This window comes from Megalops cyprinoides, chromosome 10 (genome assembly GCF_013368585.1).
Source record: "Megalops cyprinoides isolate fMegCyp1 chromosome 10, fMegCyp1.pri, whole genome shotgun sequence".
Lineage (NCBI taxonomy): Eukaryota > Metazoa > Chordata > Actinopteri > Elopiformes > Megalopidae > Megalops > Megalops cyprinoides.
The window spans coordinates 16,463,990-16,476,976 of record NC_050592.1 but is presented as its reverse complement, the minus strand read 5'-3'; the positions used below and the strand labels follow the sequence as shown (position 1 = coordinate 16,476,976).

At 38.4% G+C, this 12,987-nt stretch overlaps 1 protein-coding gene across 1 annotated transcript; it reads right to left on the bottom strand.

Annotated features, from left to right (window-relative positions):
• Positions 1–2,504: 2,504 nt before the first annotated feature.
• On the bottom strand, positions 2,505–6,053 carry LOC118784547 (pro-neuropeptide Y-like). The gene is made up of 4 exons (XM_036538832.1): positions 5,991–6,053; positions 3,688–3,879; positions 3,061–3,135; positions 2,505–2,654 (listed from the first exon to the last, which is right to left on the bottom strand). Exons 2-4 carry the CDS (start codon positions 3,867–3,869, stop codon positions 2,630–2,632), a joined length of 282 nt encoding a protein of 93 aa, XP_036394725.1. The 5' UTR covers positions 3,870–3,879; positions 5,991–6,053; the 3' UTR covers positions 2,505–2,629.
• Between the last annotated feature and the right edge of the window lie 6,934 nt (positions 6,054–12,987).

Sequence of the window (12,987 nt, the reverse complement as noted above, 5' to 3'; positions counted from 1 at the left end):
GTGTGTTAGGATTAGTTGTAGCCTCCCCCCTTATGGTACAATTGCAGGGTACATGCAGTCGTTGTAACGGCCATTGCTGAAAGTCATTTGTTTTACATGGGATATTGTCCAATACATATCCATGTGCAATAGACTTTTTCATACAGCCATGCAGTGTTGTGAGCTTATAATACTTTACTGTATATAAACAGAATTGTTTTTTAAAAATTCATTCTGATTTGTGGCCCTTCAGAAATACAAAATCTCCCATAGGGAATCAATGGGGAACATCCGTCATGACTGTCTTGGCTTATACAGCATATAAAGAATAAAAGTAAAACTACAAAACAGCATTGCAGATTAGTGGATGGAAGGCCATTGCTGGACTGGAAATGATTTTATGTACATATTTGTTCCATTTAATATTCCAAATATATTCAGGTTGGGGTTTGTATGTGTCAGGGTATGTTGCTATTTTTTGTCATGAAAAACAAAAAGTGATCAAATCAATAAGCGTGTGGTTTGACTTCACACTTACTAAGATTCACTGTAGTGCTACGCACACTAATTTCCTATATAAAAAGGGAAAATAGGAAGCACAGTAAGCCATTGTTATGCCTGGGGTGCCTGGGTGATTTCACCACATCACTGATGCCTGCAGGAAAGCTTGTGTGCATGTCCCCTTCCTGGGACACACATGTACAAAGACAAATAAGTAGAGGAGCATTCTGTCCCTTTAACGTTGTATTTTAAGATGTACAACCCCACGTTCCATTATTTATGAAATAAATGAAAGGTTTTAGAACAAAAGAGCATGCTGACTTTGTGTCCAGTGTGTATATATGCAGTTGTCCTGTCTCAGGACCTGTCAGAGACATATACTAAATTGTAATATAGTTGATATGGCCACATCTGTACCAGTCACTGGTCATGACATGACAGTGCTTCCAAGGACATTTAAGGATTAAAACATTTTTTGCATGTCATCATATGTTCAGGCTTTATAAATATGATAGTGGGATCTGTTATAAGTAATAATAGAGTCATTATGCAGACTATAATAATATATCTATATAGTGTGATAACATGTCATGTTTTACAGCAATTGGCCTTTAATAATATCATAAAATGTAACCACAGTGTCTATTATAAACCCTGCTTTTTTGGGGGGAACAGCTGGAGTTAACAGGAAACAGAGGTGTGCCTGACCACAGGAGGTCAGCATTGAGCCATTGATAAGCATCATAAGCCTTAAAACTGCCCTGTACTTCACTGTATATATTTATTCCTTAAAAAGGCACAGTGTGTAAAGAAGGCTATGTAAGATTTCTATAGTTTGATTTTAATTACCAGAAACAACTATAATGGTGTTTAAAGACTGAGAAATTAAGGTACAGTACACATATTAAAATGTAAATAATAATAATAATAATAATAATAATAATAACATAAAAACAAAGTTAAGAGTCCAGTTCCCTGTGTTATGAAACACTTTCCAGTGCCAAGACCACTTTAAATCCTTGTTGGGTCTTGGGGGAAGGGTCTCATTTTCAGAAGGTCTAAGCAGGGAAACATTGTCTCATGCCGCAGCAATTTTTTTTTAGCTAAATTACATTACAGGCATGTGAACGTAGAGAATGATTATCTGATAGATGAGAACAGAGGTAAGTTAACACATCTACCATCCACAACATTTCCCAATTATCAAACATTACCTCACCACAGCAGTAACCTCAGTGTTTGACTGTGTGATTCAGCCAACTGTGTACAGGAGATTAATGCCATTGTTTCTCATCTCCTCGAGACTGAAGAACAGAAGAGATGAGTCCTAGAGAATCCAGGCAGCTCCTACTTTAATGAGATTGTGTTTTTCAGCTCAATTATCATTAACCTTGTCTAAGAAGGACAGGCATTAATGAGGACAGGTCTGAGAAGCTCCTCAGTTGACGAGCATAGAGGAATAGGCACCTCACAAAAACATAAGAAACCTAATAAAGTATTCATGAATGTGAATTCAAAAATATACTTGTTAATATACTTAATTTATGTAAAGTTATATGTTAATTTGAATCCTTTTACTTGATTTGTAATAGATCATCTAACCACTGAGTGATTTGTGGCATTAAATAATTAGTGAGCTACACTTTCACTGATTAAAGACACACCAATGTGTTTTAGTCACATCTTACTCATTACACTGGTTTCTAACCATGACACAGAGCTAGCCCTAAGCTTATTATGTGGCCTTGCTCCCTTCATCTCACAACATAGTAGGGCAGCACCTCATTCCACTTTGTGTACTTTGTACATCTTGGGTACAGCCTAACCTCAGATGCTTCTGGTCAGATATAGATTTCATATGCTACACAAAACAATGACAGGGTACAACAGACAACAAAAGAGCCATTCATTTTAAAATAATGAATTTTAATGGCACAGGTTCACTTTACAAATCAAACTTTTATGTTGTCTTTACAGGACCAATGCACAAATAATGTATATACAGTATTAGTGTAGGTGTGGGAAGTAGTTTCCTTGTGGATGTCGGAGTGGTGATTGCATGCAGCTGGTGAGCTGGAGATCCGATAGCGTTGGAGTGATGCTGAAACATTCATGTTGGGGAGGTGCAATGCAGACAAATTTACTGACATCACCACACAGGTGGCTGCTCATATCTAAAGAGCAAAGAAAAACAGACAGATTATTGTAGCACCAATGTTCTCCCTAAAATCCAAATGAGCTCTTGCTGAGTAGACTGAGAGGCACAATTACAGTCAAAGTTTTATCATCTTGAAGCACCACAGTACTTCATCATGATCTCTGCATTATAATGCAGTCATTGCAGTCGTTCTCTGATTGATTGCTTTCTGTTTTTATGGTGTCATGGTTCATGCCAAATAACTTTCAAACGGCTCTCTTTGAGGTTTAGCGTGTCTTATTTTAGAACACCTCAAAGTGTTCTCGAAACCAAACATTTATCGGCACATTATTACACAGTGTGTGTAGCCTCTTGCACTGAGTTATTATAACTACCCTCCCTGCCACCAACACACCTTCCCCCATACCCTGATCAACTCATACCTTGACCGTGGGATGCTCTCGGTGCTCAGCAGCAGGTCTGAGATCAGAGTGTCGGGCCCTGATCTCTTCCCATACCTGTGTGAACATTAGGGTAGCAGATAGTGACAAAAAGAATCATTTCCTGTTTCATAGCACAGTTAAATAACACAGCTCTATGGTGTTGAAAACGTGTCAAAAACTGTGTTCTAAAACGAGGCACAGCTTCACATTGAAGCATGGATATTATTTGAATGGAGTGGAAGTCGATCATGATATTTATGAAAAAGTTTATGAACAGTCTTTTTTCACCACTGCAAAGTCCCACTACATTACTTTATAAATTATAATTCTCTTTTTATACAGAGTTGGAAACATGATGGAATTTAATGTGATTTTATGATGAGCATCATCACTAAGACGCTCTCATCAGTATTGCCAGATGCTAGATTGGTTTCTTAAAATCCCCCATTTTTGGATGTCTACAATCTAAACTGTGAGACCCCCTTTTTCCATTATTCATTTTAAATGTTCCTGTCTTCCATTAACTACCATAAATTAAATAAATAGTTAAAGTTAAAAATAACCCCTTGACAACACCCCTATATATTTTCAATAGTTTCCAGTAAGGTGTCGGTCTCCACGACTCACCTCTGTCGTGTGATGAGGTTGATATAGTGTCTTAGGGCAGAGTAATATTTGGCAAGGTCCTCAGCGGGAGCATCATCTCCAGGGTTGTCTGGTTTGGATGGGTATGCGTCTGCCATTGTGCAGATGCATATCAGCGTACAGAAGGCTGCAATGGCCAGCCATGTTCCCAAGGTCGGACGCATCTTCCACAAGCTAAGGAGAACCGACAGCAAGAGGGAAAAGAGCAAAGAAGGGAGAGTACTTAAAAAGCTACCTTCCTTATGGCTTTGGCTTTTATAATGGGAACATGGCAGAGCACGAGCAGAAATTTCCAGAGTAATGCTGTAAAGATGATATCTGGCACCACTGTCACTGAAAGGTGACATCAATTAATATGAGTTCTGAAGTAGCTGACAGAGACTGCATTTTTCCAGGTGAAGGTAATTTTTACCCTTAGCAAATGATTACAGATCAAAATTTTACATTAACTGGTTAGGACTGGAATTGTGTGTGGTTAAGATAATTTTACATGAGTTGTTAAGGGCTGAGAGTACCTACAGCACACCTTCCAGCAAGATGCAGATCACAATAACAAATTTGTGATGGCGACAATCAAGTGTAGTCATTCTGCTGGTATGTAACAACATATCGGTCCTTTTTGATTCAAACAATATTACAAGTCAAAGGAAAATCATGGCATAGAGCATTGTAATTAATAGTCATATTGGGATGTGACTGTATCATCCCTTGGCTCAAACATTGGAAGAATTTGTTAACCCATACGAGAAAATATATACATTGAGAATACAACAGAATATATTTTTCGCTCAAGAAATATATGTAAAATATGTAAATTATTACCGGTTTGGTATATTTCATTGTTATATATTTCATTATACTTTGGTATATTTCATTATACTATATGTTATTTGTCTGAACAAGACATTTATCAATATATTGTAATATATTGCATTTCTATATGGGAAACGTGACTCATGGTCCAGAAACACCAAATCCCCGAACACCAAAGGTTCAGTAAGACTTTGACAAATCACCAGCTCAGACAGCACAGCCTGCATACTGAGACTTGTGCACACAGGGAGATCTGGCTGCCCAGAGGACAGGCTGTGCTCACACTGTCAACTCCATTCTGCATTTCATAGCTACAGCTGAAAATTCTTTTGAGAAATCTGTGCAAAATGCATCACAACATGGAAAACGTATTCACCAAACTGTCGCATGTAAATAGAGAATAGATCTTTACATCCATAGTAGCGTCAAACACATACAGGTTACACATGAAATGCCTTGTGATAAAAACGGAAAACACATCCCAGAGGGTGGTGGCAGAAGTCAGACAAAGGTATACAGCACAAAGACAAATATGCTTTAAATTTATGAGAACTATGAAAATATTCTATTTGCTAAACTACGGGTATTTAAAACTGTTAATTCTTTAAAACAAATAAAAGGTGAAAAGTACAGTCATATAAGGGAATCATTTTCTCAGAATCAAATGACTCCACACACATTTTATAGACCTGACTAATATTGAGGTGATGATACCACTCTGTAGCAAAGAGCTGCAGAACAACTGTATAACAGATACAGCCACTTGCCAGCACCAAGGCACGCAATCAGCACTGATACCAGGAAGAAAGGGAGGAAAATGCTTAGATTCCCTTTGCATTTGATTCTGTACTACTCCTGTGATGTCTTTATTGTTGACTGTTGTTGCAATTATTGCTCACATTTTTTTTTTTTGATACTGCATTGTCAGATTTGTGGGTTTGCCTCAAACATATTAATAACTTGTAATAACTTTTATGAATGAACAAAAATGTTATTCATAAAAAAGGTCTTTTTGGGTAAGACCTTTGAGGGCTGTATTTGAAACAACTCCCTTGCTGTGTAATGATCAAGGATCTTTTCACTTTCATGAAGTGCACAAATGACCAGAGGTAAGCCATATAGGGATGAATGAACAGCTGAGATTCCTTCAAAAATCAACATGAACTGAATCGAGTAATGCTCAAGGAATACTATTTTTCCAGCTGTTTGACACCCTAGCTGTAGGATTCTAGGATACCAGCATGCAGATTAAGCCAAATTACTAACCCCAAAACATTTTATGTAATTTCTCCTTGTTTTTCACTTTTCATTTTAATGTTAAAAACATATGAGCACTTCCGTGGGATAAGACAAAACATTTGTAATTATATCACAACGTTCCGCTATGGATAATTTTAGTGTTTTAATAGTATTGAAAAGACGCAAGCGCCAACGACTTATTGGATATTTGTCTTAAAAGGTATATTACTCACTTTCAGTAGCGAAGACTGAAGTTATATCGGCCCGTTCGTCGGTGGTCCGCAGTTAAAGCTGCCCTGAGCTCTCATAAGTTTCTGTCATGCTGTGGGTTTTATATTGCGTCGTGCGCGGGGTGCGCAAAGGGGAGGGCGCCCCAGCCCCACAGGCGAACGCACTTCTCTTATCTGCAGCCCTGCCAAATCGGCGCGTCACGCAATTACCTGTCACCGTTTAAAAAAACACCTTTACGATAAGCGTGATTGCTTTAGTCGGACGCAGACAGGAAATCTTTCTAAACCCTAACAACTTCTCTTGAGAAACTACAAGGGAATAAAAGTAAACATTTCAGAAGGGGTATCCTAAAGTGATCCTTAGAGATTGGTGTGAATTCGGTCAGGTTATTTCAGTTCAACCCGTTTAGAAAACCTTGGATATTAGACAATTCGATTTACAAAGTACTACATGTTGCTGCTATTTTCAGTTATTTAAAAGCTTGTTGATTATCCTTAATTATACTGTTATTTAGCAGCGTAAACAAATCGATCAGAGAAATTCTTGTCTCTTGCTAAATATACTAATGAAATGTTTTAAATTAAGAGAATCAAGTGGGTTAGTTAAGATTAGTGTCCATCACTACGAAATAACCTGTACCTTTCAATGGGTAGTTTATGTATGTCTTCAGGAGGGTGTGCTAATGGCATACAAGGCTGTCAGAGTCAGACTTTGGAGGGATATGCTTATTCTGAGACAGCAAGGGTGAAGAAGGCTCTGTGGATGTATGTGTGATTAACCTCATTATATTTTCATGAAAATGGTTTTGCAGCTGCAAAATTAATATACGCTATTTCTGAGTCCACAATGCTGAGAAAACATAATCCCCTTTTCCACTGAAGAAAGAGTGAAATTGCTAAGAGGATTAAGTCAAACAGGCAATAAATAGGGCTCTACAGTGAGTCACTACTACTGACTACAGAACCCAAACTCACAACAGGTGAACAACTAAAAGGCAGCAAGCCATATTCATGCAGATCTAAAGGGAGCACACCAGTTTTTCTCCCAGATCTCATCATGTTCTTACCTTCCACCATTTTCTCAAACGCAGCCATCAGAGACGCTTTAGTTGAGTCATACTTGACATACCTACCTTTCGTCAAACCAAAGGCATCCCTGTCCTGAGATGAGAGTTTCAGCAGAAATGAGAACAATCTTACCTTACCTTACCTACATTTTCAATTTGGTATCAGCTGACAGGCAGTGTATAAAAGGACATAAAAAGCACATTTATTCCCAGTGGCTTAGTAAAATTATGAACATCTTTTTACAGAAGACTGTCAGTTCATCTGAGGAATAAACAGAAAAAATGAAATCCATTTCTATGTGAAAAGGAAAGGTTTGAGCCCCCCAGAAGGAAAAAATATGTTAAAATGGTCAATTACAAAAAGGCACAAGAGGTACCATGTTGCGTTCTGATGTCAGACATTAAAGAACAGTCTGAATGTCAGATCATGGTCTTTGACTCCAATTCTCTGTCACAGATAAACCTTTGACAGCATTTCCACATTCAAGACCCCAAATTCCTAAATCCATTCCTCAGATCCCGGTTGCCTGTGACAAATGTTTTGACATTTTGAGTTGCTTTGTAAATTTCAGTGACTCACGCTGCATGGCTCAAATGCTAGATTGTGTCTAGGTTTCCTCACTTACTGTCAGTGAAACTTTGCGAAAGTGTGAAATTCAGCCCATGTGAGCTGTTTCAGATATCTACAAAACAATATCCTTATGTGTTGAATTTGATAGCAGTAATTTGTCTTGCAGCAATATGCATACTCTCTTTTAAGTCAGACCTGTCACCATTTCCAAGTAGCTCGCAAGCTGAGAATAACAACATTAACATAAACCTAACAAGAAGCAAATCGGGAAAACAAAATGCATCTTATATGAATTAAAACAACAGGAGGGGTATTACAGGCTCTTGTCTGGATGACAGTCATTGTTCATATGAAGCATCTCAGACGTTTCTTATGTGACAGGGAATTCACAAACAAATGGCCTGACCATGGTCAGCTATAAAACGTGCAGGATTAACCTTTTACTGCTGAAGCCTCGTCAATTTTCTAGGATAGCAAGTCAAAATATGCTCATTTGAACTCCAGAGCTGGACCCTTCTCCAGACAAAGCTATGAACATGACACCCTTTTCTTCTTAAAAGTTTGACTGCTGACTGTCCATTACCTTGTGTCTATCAGTTTCTTTATCTAAGGAGCGGGAAACTGAACAGTACGGGCTCTCAGCTAAAACCCCCAGTGTTCCAGTAATTGACATTGACCATGAAGTTAACGGCCAAATGGATACTCACTTCTTAGGAATTCAAAGGAATTTCTGAGGAAGTTTATCATGATCTGAGGGTGCAGCACCATTAAAGAGAAAAGGTGTATATAGAGACAGAGTTTTTGTTTAGGCTTCAGTGTAAAAATTGTTTCAAAACTCATCTACTGTACATGTCTGTGTCAATACCTGCAGACAAACAGAGACAGAATAGAAGTGGAAAGGCTGAACTTGGAGAGGGGCTGGTGTTAGTGGTTGTTACTTTTAAAAATCTGAGACCTGAAAATAATAAATGAGCCATGTATGCAACCAAAATACCCAGCAGTTACTTTTGTTCAAAACTGCATTCTACAGATAACCATACTGTAAGGTTACAGTTTCATGAGTCATCTTTGCAATGCGGTTTATGGCATGGTAGATAGATCGTTTGACACACCATTTCAGAAATCATTTGTAACACACATAGACGCAACCTGACATCTGTCCTGCATCTCCAGACAAAATGCGGAATCAGAATCACCACTATGACTGCGCTTCACATGTCTATGAAAATCGATGGAGGTCTGTGTCTTAAACACTTGGGTTGATGGCCAAGACCCCAGCTGAGGTTATAAACAAGATTTTCCATTCCGATGCACTCTCTCCACATTAGAATTCACTCAGGCTCAGGGCAGTTCAACTGGCATGAACAGATCCACAGATCCACATTTCTGACCACCATCAATTCCTTCAAGTGGTGTCATCATCACAAGATCAACTTTCCAACCCCACAGTCCTCTCACACAACTCCTATTTGAATAAAAATGGTAGTATGTTTGTTAACCAATGGAATGTGAATATATACAAATATTAGCATTGCAAATTAAATATTAAAACCCACACTTTGGCATCAAATTTGTTTAATGCCAAAATGGTTTCTTCCTGTATGTTTAATCTGGAAAAACATTGCAGATGTTTTATAAAGAAAAGGGGTTACAGTACATAAAGAGTGTTTCTAAACAGCTTCCTATCACAATTAAATCATTCATGCATAAGAAAAGTATCACAAAATGTGCAGATTTTGGTATACAAATGTAACCTGCTTTATGAAATAACAAGTTTTGTCCATACATACGACTGTTCTTATCAATTTAATGCACCTCCTGATGGGAAATATTCCCTTGCTTTTAAAAAATAAGCAGATAAGTATTTTTCTTTTAAAGTGAGGATAGTGCACAATCAAAATATTTTCATGTTGTCCAATTGCACTGTCCACTCCAAAAATATTCCTCTTCAGTAAATTGAGTACTTTTTTAACTCAAAACATGTGCTGGACAATATTTTGGTTCATAAAAGATTACTTGAACATTGTTCAAATTGCAGGAGCAATTACCTTGAAGTAGACTTCAAGGTTTAAGGTTTGTATTGTAGACAGGGTAGGGTCAACTTTTCGTCTGACATTGGTGCACCAGTGGAAAGGGTTTGGCCCTGTATATAACGATTCTTTTTTATGGCAGAAGGTCTGTTGCTCACTCTCTGTGCAACCCTTTTTCCAGTTTTGAATTCTTAGCACTAGCAAGATTCTATGAAATAGCACATCCCAGAAGCTGTGAAATACACAAGTGTTGAGGTTTTCTGTTTCACCATACAGACATCTGACCATGATAACCTCTGATTAATACCACAAATCTACTTGTGATGCTGAATATTACTTGCCTTATGAACTCATTATCATATTGTCAACTGTTGCAACATTTCATGCATTTTTATGACAAGGGAAACAGCACACTCTGTTACTTGACTCCAGTCACCCTGCAAAATGTTAAGCCAGAAGACTACTTCCTTATGTTGAAATTTTTAAACTTGAGAGTTCTGAATCTCTGCACATAATGAATATTCACTATAGGGTGTGGAAAAAAGATGAATCTGCAAAAAATGGAAAACCCAGCTCAGTTCTTTATTTTGACATAATGTTATTCAGAGAGATGAAGAAATTTACATTCTAGGATTTTGTAACAAACGTTTTGAAACCAATCTGCTAATGATCATTCATATTGAACTACTATCACCCAGGATCTTTAGCTAAACCAGAGGACATAGTAGTTTTCATTATTTCAAGTCTTTGGGTGAATTGAGAAGTTCTGGTAACAGAACTTTTTGGCTCAGCTATGCAGTGGAGATCTTTCAATGTACACCGTAGAATCTTTACTCTTGGTTTTATATAGCATGTTTGACAATGGCAGAAACACAGTGTGGTCACATTCCATGTACATTCATTCTGTATACAATATGGTATTGCTCTCCATATGGTTTGTATGCATTCAACATGATGTACTCTAGTTTTTGTAAAGCTTCAAAAGTGAATTATTAGTTACCTAAAAGCCAACAACTAAGCATAACGTGATTCTGGATAACATATTGATAAAGAGCTAAAAAGGGCAGTGGTGTCAGAAGTCAATCACTCAGTGTTTGAGATTACTCCTATCCGCTTATTCAACACACAGCAATGAAAATGCAATCCAGTCTTTCAGACGGATGTATTGAGCTTTGCTAATTCTGGAAGTGCTTTCTTGGCTCTGCTAATGAAAACGTGTCTGGACACAGGGTTGTGGGGCACCAATGCAGTCCTGTTCTCAGGAGGAAAACCAGGAGAGGACACAAACACAGCAATGCTACATGTCTGTGTCACTAGCCTCACAAATACTGGGGCCACCTTGCAAGATGAAGAGAATGATATTTCTGTGTGGAGTGAGGGTCATTTGTGATAGGAAAGGCAAGTAAAAAAATGTTTAAAATGGAAGCTAGGGTTTCACAGTATTAATTTATAAGCATAGAAAATGTCAAGAATAGTAGACTTTTTCCTATTTAGCTGCTTGAGATGAGTCTTTATTATGGTCAGGCTACACTCCTGAAAACCACAGACAAATGTATAGATGAAAGACTCAGAACATGCTTTTACACAGCTGACAAGTTTCAACACAAACTGGAAAACTGAACACTAAGGGCTTTGCGTTCTCTGCCTATCCACATAATCAAATGATCAGTGTATCTGCCACCAAAGCAAAATAAGTGAAACACTGTGCGTATAGTGCCGTCTTATAATAAAAATCGTAGTAACCTGAATATATTTAACATAATATCATACGAACAGCCTTGAAATGTTTACCCTATGTCCCTTAACATGACTGTTACACTGTTGCATTGCCCAGGAGTGGTTGAGACCCTGTTTTCCCACTCTACTAGCTCTTCATTGTCACCTTGTTGTGTCCTTTTGAGGGCTCTGGGAGTTTTCTATTATAGCGAATCAATGAAATCTGAAACAGGAAAGGCATTGCAACTTACAAGTGAGCACGCAGAGATAGCAGAGAATCAACAGAAGTCTAATCCGCTGCTTCCTTCCTGCAACTAGGCTGTCTGTTCCTGCTGTCTGTGCTCTGGTCCTTTCAGCCCCTTATCACTCATTCTCTCTTTTTCTCTAACGCCCCCCTGTAATCTCTGTGCTGAAGTCAGAGGAGCGTGCAGCCCCCTTTCCACCGCTAATGTGGCTAAATTTAAAGTCCTTTTGCAATTACTGTCCCTCCAATCACAGCCCATTTGTGTCATTAAAACCTTTGAGGTAATCAGAGGGTTTACTACTATCAAAATAAAACTATGGCAATGAAAAGTAAGTTGTTCCTTCATCCTCATTTAAGCGAACAAAGAAGACAAAATTGACACGTTGGGAGGGGTTGAATGGAACAAATACAATCGAATCATTGCGTTTCACAGGCTAATTCTGTGCAATGCAATGGAAATGAAAGGAAGTTGCACGGGGTTTGAGTTGCCTGTTGAAAAAAGCCATCTCTTGTAAATTGCATGCAGCAAGCCTCATAAAAATTTAAATGGAATGTGTCGGTGACATTTTGAGCAGGGCAGATGGTTCTGATGTGGCAGTCTCCCTGTTCTCGTCCTAAATCTGCCTTTACTCGCCATGTACACAAGATGTTGAAATGAATACTCCACTACCAGGCAGCATGCTGCGATTCTTTCAGTAAATAAGAATGAAACAGTCACTGATGCGATGCCCTTGCCACAGCATGCTTCAATGAGACAGAAATTTAGATTCTTCTTGAAGTGTCCGGATAGATTTGTGGTGTTTCGGTGATCATAAAACAGCCCCCCTGCACCATCTTGTTGTATTTGAACAGGATAATCAAAGGCATTCCCCTGTCTTCACAACATAAGGGCAGAGACATCACGTCTGCATTGTCTGTGCCATTTCCATACTTCCTGTCCTTCACAGCCTCTATAATGTCAGCAACAATTGCAGAAACAATCAGAAAGGAAATTTTGAAGGACCCGAAAGTATTGGGTACGCAGTGGGCTGGCATTTTCAACATTCAAGGCTTGGGTCTGGTCTGAATCTGAATCTGCTCCCTGGTTGTGGACATTAGATGCTATTTAAGCAGAGACTAGACAGTCACATACAACAGTGTCCCTCATTCAGTCTCTAAGTGAGTCAGTGACTCCCCTAAGGTAACAACAATATCTTCCTTTTATCACCGGATGGCAAAATGAATAAATACTGGAATCCACTAGTGTAGTCACAGCCCTTGAACAACACCTGCTTTGCACTATTCCCTATCCCAAACTCTATTACTCCACTTTCCCTATAATGCCCAGTGATATCTCTATCTGGACTCCATAAGATTTGGGTAACAGTGCTGC